Source organism: Trichomycterus rosablanca, chromosome 4 (assembly GCF_030014385.1).
Source record: "Trichomycterus rosablanca isolate fTriRos1 chromosome 4, fTriRos1.hap1, whole genome shotgun sequence".
Taxonomy (NCBI): Eukaryota; Metazoa; Chordata; class Actinopteri; order Siluriformes; family Trichomycteridae; genus Trichomycterus; species Trichomycterus rosablanca.
The window spans coordinates 42675338-42693861 of record NC_085991.1 but is presented as its reverse complement, the minus strand read 5'-3'; the positions used below and the strand labels follow the sequence as shown (position 1 = coordinate 42693861).

General features: G+C 42.2%; 1 protein-coding gene across 1 annotated transcript in view; it reads right to left on the bottom strand.

Annotated features, from left to right (window-relative positions):
- svep1 (sushi, von Willebrand factor type A, EGF and pentraxin domain containing 1) overlaps positions 1-18524 on the bottom strand; it is a 202795-nt gene that overhangs the window by 111813 nt on the left and 72458 nt on the right. Inside the window, exons 4-5 of the mRNA XM_062993593.1 lie at positions 14700-14955; positions 11875-12051 (exon numbers count right to left, since the gene is read on the bottom strand). Of these exons, the coding sequence (XP_062849663.1) occupies positions 11875-12051; positions 14700-14955 (433 nt within the window). The remainder of the gene's footprint in view (positions 1-11874; positions 12052-14699; positions 14956-18524) is intronic.

Sequence of the window (18524 nt, the reverse complement as noted above, 5' to 3'; positions counted from 1 at the left end):
CTAGAGAGCAAATAATGAGCAAGACGTTTCCTCAAAATGTTCAGCCTAGTATGGCCGGACGTGCGAGGTGTGTTATTCAATTTGAAGTTTGAAAAATAGAGGGAAAATTGCTTTTACATTGTGAACAGGTTATGTAACGACTGTGAGACAGGATCAACAGTTGTAATAACACTGCCGGAATCACTGCTGCTAGACTCATTACTGACACAGGTGTGAGACTGTTTACATCAGTGGCGATTTCTCTAAGACTGCAAGGGAAGCTCAGCTTCCCCTAAAATGTCAAAAATTAAATGGTCAAATATGTACAGTTGTGTTAACATTTCATTGACTGCAAATGCGTTAGAACACGTTCATCTCGAAGACGAGTTTGTTCAGAATCAGCTACTTATTACAAATCGACTGACTCGAACTTCTTATACATTCCCGTAGCTCAATGCATTTGCCTGCAGAAGCTGAGCGTCTCATTCACTTCTATGGGGCTGCATGGGAGGTTTTTTTTTCATTGCTTTGAATCTCGTCGGTCATTGGATAAATGCTACGATTTTGTCCCGCCCCCGGACGCTGAGCGTCTCTGGGGGTGAATGGAGCTGTGGGCGGGTCTGGACGCTGAGCTTCTGCAAGATGATTGGAGGATCAGTCGAAAGGCTGAATCCCGTTTTGATTGACAGCTATCACTTAAAGCTTCAGTCCCATCGCGGATTTTGCGAGTGAAGTCTGAAGACAAACTGCATCCCATTTCAGGCCATTTTCTTGAAAAGGAACAGAGGGCACAATTTATATATAAATAAATTGACACATTTTATGATGTAAGCTGACAATGAGCTTCCCCTGTTTGAAAGACCAGCAGCCGCCACTGGTTTACATGTAGGACAAAGTGTAACTGCAATAGCTTGTTGTATCAAAAATGGGATCTGCAGATCACCAGGCTAATAGATACTCTACCGGCATACCATAATTACAAAACTATGTAGACACCCCTTCCAGTTAATGAGTTCAGATGTTTGAGCAACACCCTAGCATTACTAGCAGGCATTCAAACTCTAATTCCTTGCCTCTCCGCGGTAGTCAGGGTTACCAGATACCTTTCAGAAATCCCCCCGTTTATTTACAAAAGAATCCCAAAAACGGCCCAATAAAGCAAACGTTACAGTCATCTATAAAGATGTGTCCATTAAAATTAAATTGTGTATAACTTGGTCATTGCACTGAATATTCCATCTTCATTCTCATCACTGGTGTATCCAATGCTTTAATATGTCATCTTTCTCCCAGTTTTTGCTAGATCACTTTCCGTATTGTGCCCACTTACCCATAGTGAATAAATAGTTTCAGTATATAAATAATCCAACGCAATTACAGCTGATTCAATTAAGTGTTAATAAATCTAACAAATTAACAAGCTACCATATTTAATCCATAACGTAATAACGTCAACTAGGTCATGTGACATGGAATTGATAAATTAGTAAACAGATTTTGAGCTATGCAAATGGACCACAGCTCACACTGAAGACAACACATTGCACACCAGCTCTGATGATTTGCAGAATTGCAAAATTGATGTACAGTTATATGCAGTCCAAATTACATCCACCCAAATCAGAAACCAGCCCAAAAATCCACAACCCGCAACTGCTCAAAATTCCCACAACTAACTTTCAAAAGCGGCACAACTGGGTGGGAAAACCGCGGAGCTGGCAACACTGGCAGTAGTGGGTTGCGTACTTTTTTGCAATCTGCTGTTAATACAATAAATACATTAACTTGGTGGTATGGAAACTTGATGGTGTAGACCTGTCTACAGTCAAGTAAGCTTTACTTTGCCATGGACTAGAGGCTGTCATGCAAAAAAGAAGCTCCAAAACTGGCACCTTAAAGCTTGACTGAAAATTGCTGCTAATAACATGGATAAAGAGAAAGTAGCAGCTGGGGATTTTATACTGTAAATCAACCTCAAATGCCATTATGAAGTGAAAAAGTAATTTAGGTTAGCTTTATAGGTCTGTTTAAATCTAGACTAAATATCTAGATATGTTCCTTTTTTTAATAAACATGGCACATTGATTATTAATAACAATGTAACCAGTTTACTGTTATCATTTCATGACGTTCATGTGCTTTATTTTCATATGAAACTAAATGATTTCCCTAATATTTTTGACTGTTAACATAATTTCATACAACACTGACAACTTAATACACACACCTAATCATTATCAGGAACTGCATCCGTTGTTTCCAAAATCTCATACTAAACCATAAGGATGTGGTTTAGTTTCCCCTGTACAGGAGAAAGTGAAATAGTAGGAAGTCAGACAGTGGAGAAAGCAGAGGTTGGCTGCGGTGCAAAAAAAAAAAAAAATGTTTGCAGCATTTCCGTCTCTGCTAAGCATTCTCCATATTTCTGCTTTGTCCTGGTTGTCCTCTGCTTGGATTTATGGGCGTCTGGGGACTGCTCGCGGTATCCGGAACAATTGGGCAGGAGTAAATATTTACGGGACATGCACTGAAGAAATAAAGCATAAGACCATCCATGAACTTCAACCTGAGGACAGTAATCTGTGAATTACACGAACGCTGCCACATGTCACAGTGATTGTGTGCCTGTGCAAAATTCCTATATATGCAAATATATGTCAATCATAAAATAACAATGTGTCCAATGCTGTTTCTTACTAAGTGTAACATACATTTCTACATGTAAAGTCATAAGTTTACTTACACTTTGGTTGAAGTCAATAAAGCTCATATTTATCCCTCCACAGATTCCATGTCAACAGCCTATAGTTGTAGCAAGTAATAGCAAATAGCAAATAATTCACTAGATCAAAGTTCCAGTGGGTCAGAAGTTTACATACACATTAACTTTTTCGGCATTTAGCAGATGCTTTTATCCAAAGCGACTTACAGTACTGTGACAGTATATTATCTAAGCAATTGAGGGTTAAGGGCCTTGCTTAAGGGCCCAACAGTGGCAACCTGGCAGTGGTAAGGCTTGAACCAGTAACCTTCTGATTACTAGTCCAGTACCATTAACCATTAGGCTACAACTGCCCTAGGTTGACTCTGCCTTTAAATATCTCAAAAAATTCAAGAAAATTATATTATGGCTTTAGAAGCTTCTGATAGGCTAATTGACTTTATTGGAGGTACCCATGGCAGTATTTTAAGCTCTACCTTCTGCCTATAATCAGCTGTCACGAATCCAGCCTCTGGAGTGCTCCTATGTGCCACGCCCCTCTCTCCGGAAGCACTATCAGTCATGAGACTAGGCTCTTTTTGTGATTGTTCTCCGGCTAATTATGCCCAGCTGAACCTCAACTGAGGCAATAAGCTCAGGGCATTTAAGGAGGCATTTTCCAATCCCACAATGAAGACTACTTTGGATTTTGTTTGCTTTACTATGCTCTTGTTAGTCAGTCCATGTCTCCTTAGTTCATGTGTAATGTTAGTCTTGTTCATGTCTTGTTCATGTTGGTCTTAGTCTAGTTCTGGTGTAGTTTAGTCTGTTTGTATGTGTTAGTTTAGCATTTAGCATAGGTCTTGTTAGTTTAGCATTTAGCATAGGTCTTGTTAGTTTGTCTTGTCTAGTTCCTACCGGTCTTGTGTAACCTTGTCGTGTGTCTTGTCTTTTGTTATCATTAAATCTTTGTTAATACATCTCTTGTCTTGTCATAGCCCATAGCGTTACATCAGCCAAGACATCAAAACAAGTGATTTACACCTCCACAAATCACATTCTTGGGTGCAATTTCCAAATGCCTGAAGGTACCATGTTCATCTGTTTAAAGGATAATATGCAAGGTTAAACACCATGTGACCACCCAGCTCTAATACTGTTCAGCAAGGGGACGCTAGAAAATACAAATCAATCCAAGAACGACAGCAAACGACCTGGATAAAACGGATACAAAAGTATCTATATCAACAGTAAAACGTGTCCTATATCAATGTGACCTGAAAGATCACTTAGCAAGGTGTAGCCAGTGTTCCAAATCTGCTATAAAAAAAGCCATGTTATCCACGATTTTCCTGAACTTTGACCTTTCCCGTGATTCGTAGCTGAAGCCGGTTTTTGACTTCCGGTTACAGTGTTTACGTTCTGAACGACAGAAGTAGTGGTCATTCGTAACTGGTTTTTTTTAACAAACATGGCCAAAAACGTTAGGTGGTTGGATAGTAAGTGTAGAGCGACTGTCTATTTATGCATTTTGTTAGACGAGTGCACTGTGTACCCTTATTCCCTCCTCTCGGTGTGTTGTTGGAACGCACTCTGCTCACTCGCATGTTCTGCGTCTCTGCAAGCTGATGCTCCGAACAATAAAGCAGTTTTGTTTGAGTTAAAACTGAGTCCTTTCTTAATTCCTAGCACTCGACAGTAAGGACATTTTAAGAAGCTGTGATGACCGTGTTCTGACAGTGCCCCACCCTTCCACGCTTACAGAGTGGGTAGATGACATGAGGTTAGCTATATTGATATAAGTGAACCATTTCGTCTTTTCCGAAGCTGTAGACGGTGAGGAGCTACGGAACTATAAAAGCACAGAGGCTTACATGCGTAGGAATTGCTGAAGGTAAACATCAGGCGTGGGTAATGCTGAGGGAAAACATCAGGCGTGGGTAATGCTGAGGGAGAGTGGAGTAGTCGAGACGGTGGGTTGCTCGTGCATTGCAGGGTTAGGGAAGTTGTGGAAGGTAGGGATGAACCGAGGAACATTCTAATAGCTGTGAAACACTGGAAATAATAAACAATGTATCACGACTGATTTGTTGATTGTTTTTACTTCTACAACAGTGTATACTTATATTGGTTCATGAGTGGATGTAAAGTAGGAAAGGGGAGCTGAATGGACAGAATAAAACGCGTTTCGTTGTTTAATTTACTAAAACAATGAACTGGGAACAACACTTGCACAAGCCGTGTCTGTCTGGGTGTCCGGATTTAAATGTTATTTGTGCAATTTCTGCAACGCTCTCTAAAATTTTGGACTATACAAAGTGAAACTGCATTATACGATATTAAATTTTTTTTATTATTATTTCATTAATAAATATTATTATATTATTAATATAATTAATATTATTATTATGGAATGTAACGCGTAAGGCGCAGCGCACCGACAATGTTTACAAATCCGCTGGTGTTAAAAGCTCGTACTTTCCAATAACAGCTTTAATTTCTTTGAGTTGTTGTGGCACCCGAGAGCGGCACACGTCGAGCCCGAGCTCATATTTGAACCATGCAGTCCTCACCAAAAGTAGTTTAATAATGTTGTAGTTAGTACTACAGCAAATCTAACGCGACCGGAAACGAAAAACCGGCAAACGGAAATAGGGAGGTGTCATGGCAGCCCCCATTGTGTTGCCAGGAAAATCGTGGATAGTTGGCAACTGCACATGGGGACGAAGACCTTGGTTTGTAGAGAAATGTCCTTCGGTATGACTGAAAAATAAAAAGTAACTATTATAATTTATTGAGGAAACAAGCAGGAGGGTCACAAGCCAAAAAACAACATCCCAACCATGAAGCATAGGGGTGGCAGCATAATTTTTTGGTGGTGGGGGTGCTTTGCTGTAAAAGGGATTGGTGAACTTCACAAAATAGATAGCATTATGAGAAAGGAATCAGCCAGGAATTTAAAGCTTGAATACAAATGCGTTTTATAAATGGACAGTGACCCCAAGCATACTTCCAATATTGTGGCACAATTGCAACACAGTGATGGTAATGGACTGGACATCACAAAGCCCTGACCTTAATCCTATAGAGATTTTATGGGCAGAACTAAAACAGCATGTGCAAGCAGGGAGGCCTACAAACATGACTCAGGAGGAATGGGCCAAAATTCCAGCAACGTATTATTAGAAGCTTGTGGAAGACCACCTGAAACATTCGACCTCATCTAAACAATATAAAGGCAATGCTGCCAATTACTAAACACCTGAATGTAAACTTCTGAGCCACTGGGAATGCGATGAAAGAAATACAACCTAAAATAAATAGTTGTATTTAGTATATTTTGACAGTTAACATTCTTAAAATGTAGTAACCCTGAGTGACCTGAGAGAGGGAATGTGTGCTAGGATTAAATGTCAGGAAAACTACAACCCCAAATCAGAAAAAGTTGGGACAGCATGACAAATGCAAATAATAAAAAAAAACACAGCCACTTACATTTACTTTGACTTTTATTTGATTGCAGACAGGATGAACCTGAGATATTTCATGTTTTATCTGCTCAACTTCATTTCATTTATTAATAAACATCCATTCCTGCATTTCAGGCCTGTAACACATTCCAAAAAAGTTGGGACAGTAAAGCATTTATCACTTTGTAATGTTGCCATTCCTTTTCACCACACTTAAAAGATGTTTTGGCACCAAGGAGACCAAGTGATTTAGTCTTTCATGTTTTATTTTGTCTTATTCTTCCAAACACGTCTTAAGATGTACAACAGTACAGGGTCGTCGTTGTTGCATTGTTGTTTCAAAATGCCCGCTACATTCTCTATTGGGGACAGGTCAGGACTGCAGGCAGACCAGTTCAGTACCCGTACCCTCTTCTTCCGCAGCAATGCCTTTGTAATGTGTGCAGCATGTGGTTTTGCATTGTCTTGTTGAAAAATGCATGGACGTCCCTGGAAAAGATGACGTCTTGAAGGCAGCACATGTTGCTCTAAGATCTCAATGTACTTTTCTGCATTAATGCTGCCATCACAGAAGTGTAAATGACCTGTGGCAAGGGCACTGACACCGCCCCATACCATGACAGACCCTGGCTTTTGGACTTGTTGCTGATAACAGTCCGGATGGTCCCTTTCGTCTTTGGTCTAGAGCAGACGGCGTCCATTTTTTCCAAAAAAGACCTGGAATGCTGATTCATCTGACCACAATACATGTTTCCACTGTGTGGTTTGTACCAAACCATGATTACAATCACCTGTTGACATCACCTGTTTTGAATCACATCATTATTTGTTTTGTTTTTTCACCTCATTACTAGCCCTAAATTGCCCCAGTGCCAACTTTTTTTGGAATGTGTTGCAGGCCTGAAATGCAGGAATGGATGTACTGTATATTAACATTTGAAACGAAGTTGAGCAGATAAAACATGAAATATCTTGGGTTCAAACTGCCTGCAATCAAATAAAAGTCAAAGTAAATGTAAGAAACTGTGTTTTTATTTTATTTACATTTTCCATACTGTCCCAACTTTTTCTGATTTGAGGTTGTAAGTTTAAATTCATTTAATAAATAAAACAGCTTTTAAAATGTACTTTTACTTGGCAGGTTTCTACGGGTCAAACCCACATTCAGTAGTGCTAATAATAATGACCAGCACCAGAAAGGAATGTATGAAATTCAAACCAAGCTCGTAGACATGTTGGTTCCTTCCTGTTCTTTAAGGAGAGCATGGATCAGGTTTTACAGCCCTCCACTGACCTGGATCATCAAAATATCTACAGACAGCAGGAACTTTCTAGATGCTTTTATGGTCTTGTAAAAATCATGACCCAGAACCAGCTATACGTGAGGCTAATCTGTGATCTGTACTGATAAAATAAAGTATACAGCTCCCAGAACAAGCGGCGGGTGGCTTAACTGTCTATGTCTACTAAATTCAAATCCTGATCTCAGGGGTGGTACTGGCTACCGGGCATCTACACAGACATAACTGTTTATGACTAGACGGTTCATTGTTTATGACTGACAGCCTCTCAAGGTATTTTTGCCTTACACCTGGTTGTGCAGCAGCCATGACCAGATAAAGTGGTTGATGAAGATGATATTGTAGATATCGAACATACAAGAAAATTTGTATGGCTGGGCAGTGATGTTGGTCAAAAAAGCTTCAGTTGATGTTCTAGTTCATTCCAAAGCTGTTCAGTGTGGCTCAGGTCAGGTCACTGGGGTTTCCTTGAACCAAGCTTTTCTTCATGCCTTTATAGAGCTTGCTTTGTGCACAGGGGCACAGTCATTCTGAACCAGGAAAAGGCCTTCCCTAAACTGTTGCTACAAAGTTGGAAGCATATAGTTTCCTTTATATAATTGTTTTGTTACTACTGCTAGCAAGTGTTGTGGCTGCAAGACATGAATTTTCAATATACAGTGGTGCCTTAAAACCCTACGTCAGTTGGTTCTGGGAGTGGTGTTGAGTTTTAAAGGCGTTGAGTTTTAAGGTATTTTTTTCCATAAGGATGTTTAGAAAACTTGTTAATGCATTCCATGGTCCTGAGGAACTGCATATATTTTAGGCTAATGTAAAAAATGGTGTTGTTTTGACACGTATACACTAAAAATAACACAAAAATAATCAATATTTGAAAAATCAATAAAAAAAAAATACTACAGTATAAAACCTGCACTTTACTTTTTTATTGTTTCCTTATGGTTCTTAATGATGGAGTTGCTTGATTTTGGAATTTATAATTAAGTAATAATTAAAAGAGGTTTTGTGTTCCTATGTTGTTCTATTAATACATTAAGTCATTTTTCTGATTTTTACAAATTCTCAGCACCCTGGGCTATAACACAAGTTTAAAAGTGAATCAGGAGCAAAATCCGGCTAAACACAGATACATGTGGACGCTCACTCACTCACTTTCTTAACCGCTTATCCAATTAGGGTCGCAAGGGGTTCTGAAACCTATCCTTTTCAATAAGCGCATGGCACATAGTAACACCCTGGACAGGGTGCCACTCCATCGCAGGGCAGACACACACACCCATTCACCTATAGGGCAATTCAATGTCTCCAATTAACCTGACTGTGGGAGGAAACCGGAGCTCCCGGGGGAAACCCAAGCAGACACGGGGAGAACATGCAAACTCCGCACAGAAAGGACCCGGACCGCCCTGCCTGGGGATCAAACCCAGGACCTTCTTGCTGTGAGGCGACAGTGCTACCCACCGAGCCACCATGCCGCTTTGCACTTTGATGATGTTTTATCGCACCGCTCAAGCCAAGGGCTGAACAAAGTGGCAGTCGTGGCAGTCGTACACACGTCGAGTTTGAGGTAAATGTCGAGTTCAAGGGTACAAATTTCTCGACTAAGGGCATCGAGATTCAAAGATTTTGAGTTTACAATCCACAACACAAACTGTGCAAAACGTCAAGGGGTTGGAATACAGTCCAGTGCATCTGTATTAGTGTGGACATGGTTTCACACATAAATGCCTTGTGAACACAGCTTTAGGCAGCTATTTTTACTCGCAGTGGTGTTACCCTGGCACTGTTTAATCTCACTGTAATACAACATGGCTGTATATGGTAATTCACATCAATGCCAAAACCAGCACACACACATGGGTGGTAAAACAGCAAGAAAGAGACGACCAGGGCCACACTTACCACCAACTTAAAAACGTTATAGCAAACGCATGGCTACCATCCAAATATCTGCTCTTGTTTGTTTTCTCTACAAGCAGCCAAAATTCTCCAGAGTCTCCGCGAGCCCAGACAGAGGATCGGGTTTCTTATTTATTTGGGTGAGGTTACAGTGGGATAACGGGTCAGTCTGCAATTACTAGAGTTACACAGCAAAACCATCAGTGCTGAATTCACAAAGTGTTCGTCTGTGTACGGCGGAGATGAAACACTGTGTGTGTTGTTTCAGCGGTGTACACTTTCATTAATGAAACTGAGACGCTGCTGTGCTTAGACAGAACCTAACCTAATGTGTGATGGTTCAATGCTTAGTTTAGACTGAAGAGAATTGTTGAAATACAGGGGAGGAACACAGTTAAAGGGGATAAACATGACGTTTGCGATGACTAAAAACACTTAGTGGAAGACCCATGTACAGTGGACCCTTGACTTATGAATTTAATTGGTTTCAAAGGGCTGTTCTTAAGTCAAAATGTTTGTTAGTTAAACCTTTTCCCATAAGAAATAATGTAAATATAATTAATCCGTGCCAGACCTCCCAAACCCTTCCCCTTACCCAACCTTTCTAATGTCGATATAGAATAGATAATACTGTAATAAATAATAAAACAACAATACACAGTAGTACTGTACATAAAAAACACATCACATCTCAGTACAGTACGTGTGCTGTACCATACACCATAATACATTTCCTTCTTTTTTTATAAAACAACAATAACTCTCATATTTCTCTATTATTTCCTTCTTTATTTCAATAGTGTTGTATTTTGTAGGTGTAATTGCACAAAAGAAAGAATACTTTACTCAGTGACTTCCTTCTTCTCTCTTACTCACTGTCCCCTCTGTCTGATACACAGTGACATCTATATAAAATATAAAGACAACACCGAAAAAACACCATCCGCTGTCCGAATGTTTGCTCACTGTATACGTATATATACGTATATATATATACTGTATATATATATATATAGAGAGAGAGAGATGGTTAGAGTCAACTTGTTCGTGACGTCACATGTTTTGCGAATTTCAGTTTGTAATCCGAAATTTATTCGTACGTTAAGTTAAAACAGATCGTTCGTAACCCAAAATGTTCGTATGGTAAACCGTTCGTAACCCAAGGGTCTACTGTAAATAGTTTTTAAATGTTAGCATTGTCCTTGATTTAGTATGAGCAATGCCTGTCATTCTTTCTCCCAATTTTTAGCGTAGCCAACTAGTCTTCCACTGCTGGAGACCCCGATCACGTCAGAGGAGGGTATATTTTGTCTACCAACCCCTTTTTATTCACCCATACTTCTGTGGATTTGAGTGTGAGCCCAGTCCCACACATTGAGAGTCACACACTGATCTCCACATTCCTTCACTTCTGTACAGGTGCATCAGGCTACTAACCAGAACCAGCAGCAGCAACCTGGCAGTGGTGGGGTTTGAACCAGTGATCTTCTGATTACTAGTCCAGTACCTTAACCGCTAGGCTACACCTGCCCTTGTGCATGGAGAGTCACACACTGATCTCCACGTTCCTCCACTTCTGTACAGGCATCTCAGGCTATTAACCAGGGTCCTTACACACCATTGAATACCTTACCCCCTTTTTAGTCCAGTTTTATCCCAGCAGACTTAGTGGCCAATTGTGGTAGGCTGGTAGCAGAGTTGAGACTCAAGTTCCAATTGTGCCTGCTAGGGCGCGCACAGCTGACCGGTAGCAGAGCTATGATTTGAATTCAGGAATTGAGCTAGCGAGATATCCTGCTGCCCCACCTGGGATTTTGTTACAGCTCCAGAGCTACAGAGCACATGGACTTTAGTTTATTGTTGATGTTCCACGCCTCCCTTGTCTATGCCCTGCCTCCTGATTTGCCCTCACCTTCATGACGACCACCTGTTCCTTATGTAATTATTATCATGCGCATAATTTACCCATGTTTCCCTATTCACTTTGAGGGTTGTTAGTTGTTTAAATGAATTTGGACAGATGCTTGGTCCTTGTTCTAGTCAGTTCTGGTATAACCTTAAACAGGTCCGTGTTCCTGGCGTGTGTCAGTTACAAAGCTCCTCAGTCAGCAGTGGAGGGTTGTATCAGCAGAGGTGAAGCGTAAAGCGTAGATTAGGGAGAAAATTGGGGGAAAATCTGAGAAAAAGAGAGAAAAAAAAGAATTCTCTCTACTTAGGCAGCTGCCCAGGTAGGCAGTAGGCAACAAGGCAACTCACTAGATTTTCGAACAGACCCAAAAACTACAAAAAAAACACAAACTTTCACTTTTGGCTAAAATGAGAATTGCCCAGATGGTCGGGTGTGGTCCGTTCCAAGAACCACCAATAAAACAAGTATTTCATTGAATACAAGCTGCTGCAAAACAGGTGAGACCGTTTACAGCATCACCATGCAAGAATATAAATATATGTGCAACAAACTGCAGATGTGGAAGCACCCTGGGTGTCAGAATTAAACATGCGTGGCTGTCATGGTGCTGCTCACCTGTGCACTCGTTCTTCAGGCCTTTCCCATAATGTCCTTTCTCACACACGCAGTCATACTGGCCTGTATGTGTGCCGCACTTACAGCTGGCCATCAGGTCACAGCAGTCCCTGCCCTCCACACACAGAGACGAGCAATGGGACATGTCCTCTTGGATGTACCCTCCTGTGGGCAAGTCTAATGCACAGTTCAGAGAAACAAAGAAAGAAGACAAGAATTATCAAGGAGAAAAAAATAACAAAGAAATAAGAACAAGGTAAAAGTACAAGGATTAGAGGATTGAGTTTGTGCTGGCAGAAAATATAGCAATTAGCCTCAGCTTAAAATCGCTGCGGTCGTATACGTGTGTCTGTTTGTTCCCTGTGTACATAAAGAGAGCTAAATTAGTTCAATAAAATCCACAGTACTGGCAGGAGCATCCTGTCGGTCTCTGTGAACGCAAAACAAACCAAAAAAGAGGACTAAACTCCAGATGTTAACACACACATGCGCCAAGCTGCTGGCAGAGCTGCACGCAAGTAAAGACAAAATATCCCAGCAGGGGAATAACTTGTAATATCATGCACTGATCTCTTATGTTCTTGTAAAGATTAGTTATTCAAGCAGGTGAGAAGCTCTTGATGTTTTCTTCAGGACTGAATTTATGAACCCTGATGGGGTATATTTTGTAAAATGCAATAAAAAGCAAGAATCCGTGATTCTGTGATTCCTTAATTCCCTTGAACCTTTTTTTAACTGACAAAAGTTAATCTGACTGAGGAGCTTCGCAACTGACACACGCCCCCTCCGACACGTGTGCGCTACCAACTGCATCTTTTCACCTGCACAAGGCGAGCTCATATGAGGATCAGCTGTGTACCCGGAGAGCCACACCCTGATCAGCATTTATTCCTTAACTCAATCAGCCAGCAGAGGTCGTAAGCTGGCAGAGCTGAGATCCAATACAATGTATTTGAAATACCAGCTCTGATGCTCAATTGTATTATTTTACCGCTGCACCATCTGAGCGCCAAAGAAAGAATTTTTGATGTGTTTACTGACCAACTTCTGTGTATTCTGTCAATACTTGAATGAAATATCCAGCACAGCACCCCGTGTCCTGTGACCACTGATGAAGGTCTAGAAGATGACCAACTCAAACAGCGGCAAAGCAGACTTAAAAGTATATAGAGAAACAGATGGACTACAGTCAGTAATTGTAGAACTAGTGCTTTTATATGGTAAGTGGAGCTGATAAAATGGACTGTGAGATTAGAAACAAAGAGGTGGTCATAATGTTATGCCTGATATATACAGTATATATATTGTTTATGCATTTTCTCCCCTTTTTCTTGCATCCAATTGCCTGATTGCGTTATGCTTCCTCTTCACTAATGCGACCCCCGCTCTGATTTGAGGAGAACGACGCTAAACCACGCCCCCTCTGACACATGGGCAGCAGCCGTATGCATTTTGTTACCCACACTAGGCGGGTGCATATATTGACGTTTTTACTGACCAACCTCTGTGTATTCTGTCTATATTTTTGGTGGCCTGCAACACATTTAAAAAGTTTGGACAGTAAGAGTGAAAATTCATGTTATACCATACTGAAACTGGTAATAGGTGAGTGCATCATGATTGGGTGTAAAAAATGGAAGAGAATTGACAATTGGTTCAAAATAAAAAATTTTCAATGCAATACTGGAAATAATTCAGGTAATAATAATAGTGTGAAAAGATTCAGGGAAACTGCAGAAATCTCAGTCAGTGTGGGGCAAGGCCTGAAACCACTGTTGATTATGTATTAGCTTTAAGCCCTCAGATGCACTGCATAAGAAAATGAAGTGCTAATGTGGTAAATGTAGCTACACAGCTTATGAGTACTTCGGAAAACTGTTGTCACTTAACACAGTTGGCACCTGCTTCGAGAAACATAACCTGAAACTCTCTTATGCAAAGAGCAAACCAAAAACAGGGTGAAACCTATCTCAGATTGACTGATAGTCAGTGGAAACTTGCTGTGGTCAAAGGAGTCCACATTTCATTCTGGCACATATTGCCAATTTTCCCAAATGCCAACACCCTGCTGTACTTTGTGCAATATTTTTTTTACATATTCTTACTTTTTAATATATGTGTACATTCGTGTAAACACTTTGTAATTTTCTATTTTTTATATTCTTGAAAGCTGCTGTAACACTACAAATTTTCCCCTGTGGGATAATAAAAGGCTATCTTATCTTATCTTATCTTATCTTATCTTATCTTATCTTATCTTATCTTATCTTATCTTATCTTATCTTATCTTATCTTATCTTATCTTATCTTATCTTATCTTATCTTATCTTATCTTATCTTATCTTATCTTATCTTATCTTATCTTATCTTATCTTATCTTATCTTATCATCTTATCTTATGCCAACCAGTTTACATATATAACTTACATACAAAACTACATATCAAAATCAAAATAATGAATTTAGGTCATTATTACATATTTATATAATCACCCTGCCCCTTTCGAAACTCGGCGTTGCCACCGGTCGGCTGGGCATCATCTAGCGGGCATTATTGGCAGTGCCTGCAGCTGACACTAATTGGCCACCATGTCTGCTAGGGCAGGATGAACTGACTATGTGGACACTGTGTAAGGACCCTGGTTAGCAGATAGAGGCGGCTGTGCAGAAGCACGGGCAGAAAGAAGATGTGTCGGAGGAGACGTGAGCAGCAAATATACCCTCCTCGAATGCGATCAGGGATCCCCAGCAGCGGAAGACAGATTAACTATGCTAAATCGGGAGAAACTGCATAAATAAATAGGAAAAAAAAAATTATGCCTCACCTTCATGAAGAGCACGACGTTCAAGTGCCTCAAACTCTGTGAAATTGGGTACCAGGTAGCAATGTTGATCTTTGGGATGTGACGCCATGTCATGCAGCTCGCGGATGTTGCCCTGCCAAATACCCAGTGTGAAGATCTCCACTCCACTTCGACGCAGAGCTGCCGCCACCGGTCGTGGATCTCCTCCATTGGAGTAGCCATCTGTGATCAGGAAGATCACCTTGGTGGCATTCTCACGCGAGTTCCTCAGAATTTGCTGCAAAGAAGATGTTTGTGTAAGTGGCATTTTTACTAACTTAAAACACAGTATATACAAACAGGAAGTCAAAATGTATATACAGTCATGTGAAAAAATTAGGACACCCATGAGAACCTTTGTCTTTTTGAACATATTTAAACATATGGACAGTTGAGCTTCATTTGAACAGTACTGAGAGATGGAGCTTATATAACTAAACAAATACACCTGAAATAAATTACTTTTAAACACAAGCTGTAAAATGTAATTAACAAAAATGGAAATTTATTGTGAGGAAAAAGTTAGGGCACCCTTTGCCCTAATAGCTGATATTTCCCCCTTTGGCTGAAATAACCTCAATTAGACGTTTCCTATAACCATCTACCAGTCTCTGACATCAACTAGGAGAAAGTTTTTCCCACTTCTCCATGCAGAATTTCTTCAGCTGTGTGAGGTTTGAGGGGTTTCTTGCATGCACAGCCCATTTCAAATCCCCCCACAGCATCTCAATAGGATTAAGATCCGGGCTTTCACTTGGCCATTCCAGAACTCTCCATTTCTTTCTTTTGATTCATTCCTTGGTGTATTTACTGGAATGTTTTGGGTCATTGTCATGTCGCATGGTCCACCTCCGCTTCAGTTTTTGGACAGATGGTCTTACATTTTCCTCAAGCACCCTCTGATACAGTGAAGAATTCATTGTAAGTTCTATAATGGAGAGCTTGCCAGGCCCTGCTCACATTGTAGGATTATTGGAGACTTCTGTACGCATCTTGTGGTCTGCTCTTGAGCTGAACTTGCTAGGATGGCCTGACCTGTAGAGCTGGGCGGGTCTTGAATCACCCGGGTTAATGATTCGAGTCTTTGTACTCAATTAATTAATCTCAATTAACCCGGAACCTATGAGTCCTCTGACTGGCTGCTGCTATGTACACAAGGTGAGTGAGCAGACTCACTAAAAATACAGCGGACTCAGATGATTTGGCTGAACCAGCTTCACTCCAGTCTGTGAATTAATAAGTTAAATATTCTAATAAACAAGCAGTTAAACACACTGGTGTTTGTTATGTGGCTGATTTTATGCACATGCTATTATTTTTTGTCAGTAGTAGTGGTACAGATTAGTAATGCAGCATAACAACAACAAAATATTGTTACGGGAAGGGTGGGTGGTGGACCCAAGAGCAGAGCTCTAGATTAATTTATTTTTACTAATATATAATAAAATTGATGTATGAGGTGTAGTGAGTGTGCTTGTGTACTTTGAGTTGATGTGTCTGAGGCTGGATTCGAACCAGCAACTCAGGGAACCAGGGAGCTGCACTTTACCACTACTCTACAAGAGGAGTGGCAAAGCACATGGAAAACCAACTCAAAAGGCAGTGGTGAAAAAAGGCGGGAACGGCAAACAAAGGAAACGCCAAAAAATGGCGTGCTCAAACAAAGGGAGCTACTGCTAACTAAATCAACACAAAATAACCCTCAGCCACTAGGCTGGAAATACTCTTAACTAAAACTGTTATTTTTTGTTAATAAATATCTCAGTCTATAATTCTTTACTTTTCTCTTCCTTTCCTCTTTCTTTTCTTTTTCTTTTCTTTTACTTTTCTTTTACTTTTCTTTTACTTTTCTTTTCTCTTTCTTTTCTCTTTCTTCTTTTGCAAAGTACCTTACCGTCTGCCCCTCTACAAAGGTGCAGCACTGAGCACGGTTTGTGTGAGTCTTTTATGCAGCACCCTGCAGGTGTGCCTGATTAGCACTAATCAGTGCTAAGGCTTCTGGGAACTGGAGTTCTGAGAGCTGCTCCCAGCTGCTCTCTTACTGCGCCGCCCCGGCCCCCTGCTGGTGGCCGGTGGTATGGCTTGACCTCTTACAGGACCCCCCCCTCTAGGGACGGCCCCAGAAGTCCCCAAGCCCGCAGCACAGTTGCGACGGAACTCGCGAATGAGCTCTGGATCCAAGATATGGCGTGCAGGAACCCATGACCGTTGCTCAGGTCCATATCCTTCCCAGTCAACGAGATACTGGGTACTGCCCTGAACTCGTCGAGTGTCTAGCAGGCGACGGACCGTGTATGCCGGGGCACCATCTATGAGGCGTGGAGCGGGGGGCCCAGCTCCTGGGGCTGGAGCGCCACACAGAAAGGGTTTGAGGCGTGAGACATGAAATGTCGGGTGAATCCGCATGCTCTGTGGCAAGCGCAGGCGGTATGTGACTGGGTTGATGCGCTGATCAACTTTAAAGGGCCCAATATAGCGGGGTGCCAGTTTACGGGACTCCACCCGGAGGGGGAGGTCACGGGTAGAAAGCCATACTCGCTGGCCCCGGCGGAAGGATGGTGCACTGCGTCGCTTGCGATTGGCAATTCGTCTTCTGGCTTCAGTCACCGCCAGAAGGGAGGCGCGCGCTTTCTGCCAAACCCGGCGGCATCGTCGAACGTATTGTTCAGCTGCCGGGACTCCTGCTTCCCTTTCTTGCTCAGCAAAAATGGGCGGGGGATACCCAAACTGGCATTCAAAGGGTGACATGCCCAGCGCAGAATGCAAGAGGGTATTATGAGCATATTCTGCCCATGGCAACTGCTCTGCCCAGGAAGCAGGGTTCGCTGATGTCAGGCATCGCAGAGTCCGGCCCAGGTCCTGGTTGACTCGTTCCGTCTGACCGTTGGACTCTGGGTGGAAGCCAGAGGACAAACTTACGGTAGCCCCCATGAGTTGACAGAAGGCCTTCCAAAATCTGCTGGTAAATTGGGGCCCTCGGTCAGACACCACGTCCTTCGGCATTCCATGCACCCTGACCACATGTTGGAGAAGGAGGTCCGCTGTCTCCTTGGCCGAAGGGAGTTTGGGCAGGGGCACAAACTTGCACGCTTTGGAGAAGCGGTCCACAATGACCAAGATGACCGTGTTGCCTTTGGACGGGGGCAAGCCCGTCACAAAGTCCATAGATATGTGGGACCAAGGACGGGCAGGAATGGATAAAGGGTGGAGGAGCCCCTGTGGCCGAGACCGTGGTGCTTTGCTTCTTGCGCACACCTCACAAGAAGCAATGAAGGCACGGACATCCCTTTCCATCCCTGTCCACCAGAAGCGCCGGCGGAGGAACTCCAGGGTCCTTGTGATTCCTGGATGCCCAGTGAAAGGAGAGGCATGTCCCCAGCGAATCACCTGCTGGCGAACTGCTGATGGGACGTACTGTCGTCCCGGAGGACCACTCCCTGGGTCAGGCTCCTGCCGAAGTGCCTCCTGAATGGAGTCTTCGATTCCCCAGCGAAGAGGAGCTAAGATCTGGGGAGTGGGAATGATGGGTTCTGGTATACTGTCAGGACCCTGTGGTTCCCCTTGTCTGGATAGGGCATCAGGCTTTGTGTTTTTTGAACCTGGCCTATATGATAAGAGAAAATTGAAGCGACCAAAGAACAGTGCCCACCGAGCCTGCCGGGAGTTTAGCCGCTTGGCCTGTTGTATATAGGCAAGGTTCTTGTGGTCAGTCCAGACCACAAATGGGTGCTTGGCCCCCTCCAACCAATGCCTCCATTCCTCTAGGGCCAACTTAACCGCCAGGAGCTCCCTGTCCCCAATGCTGTA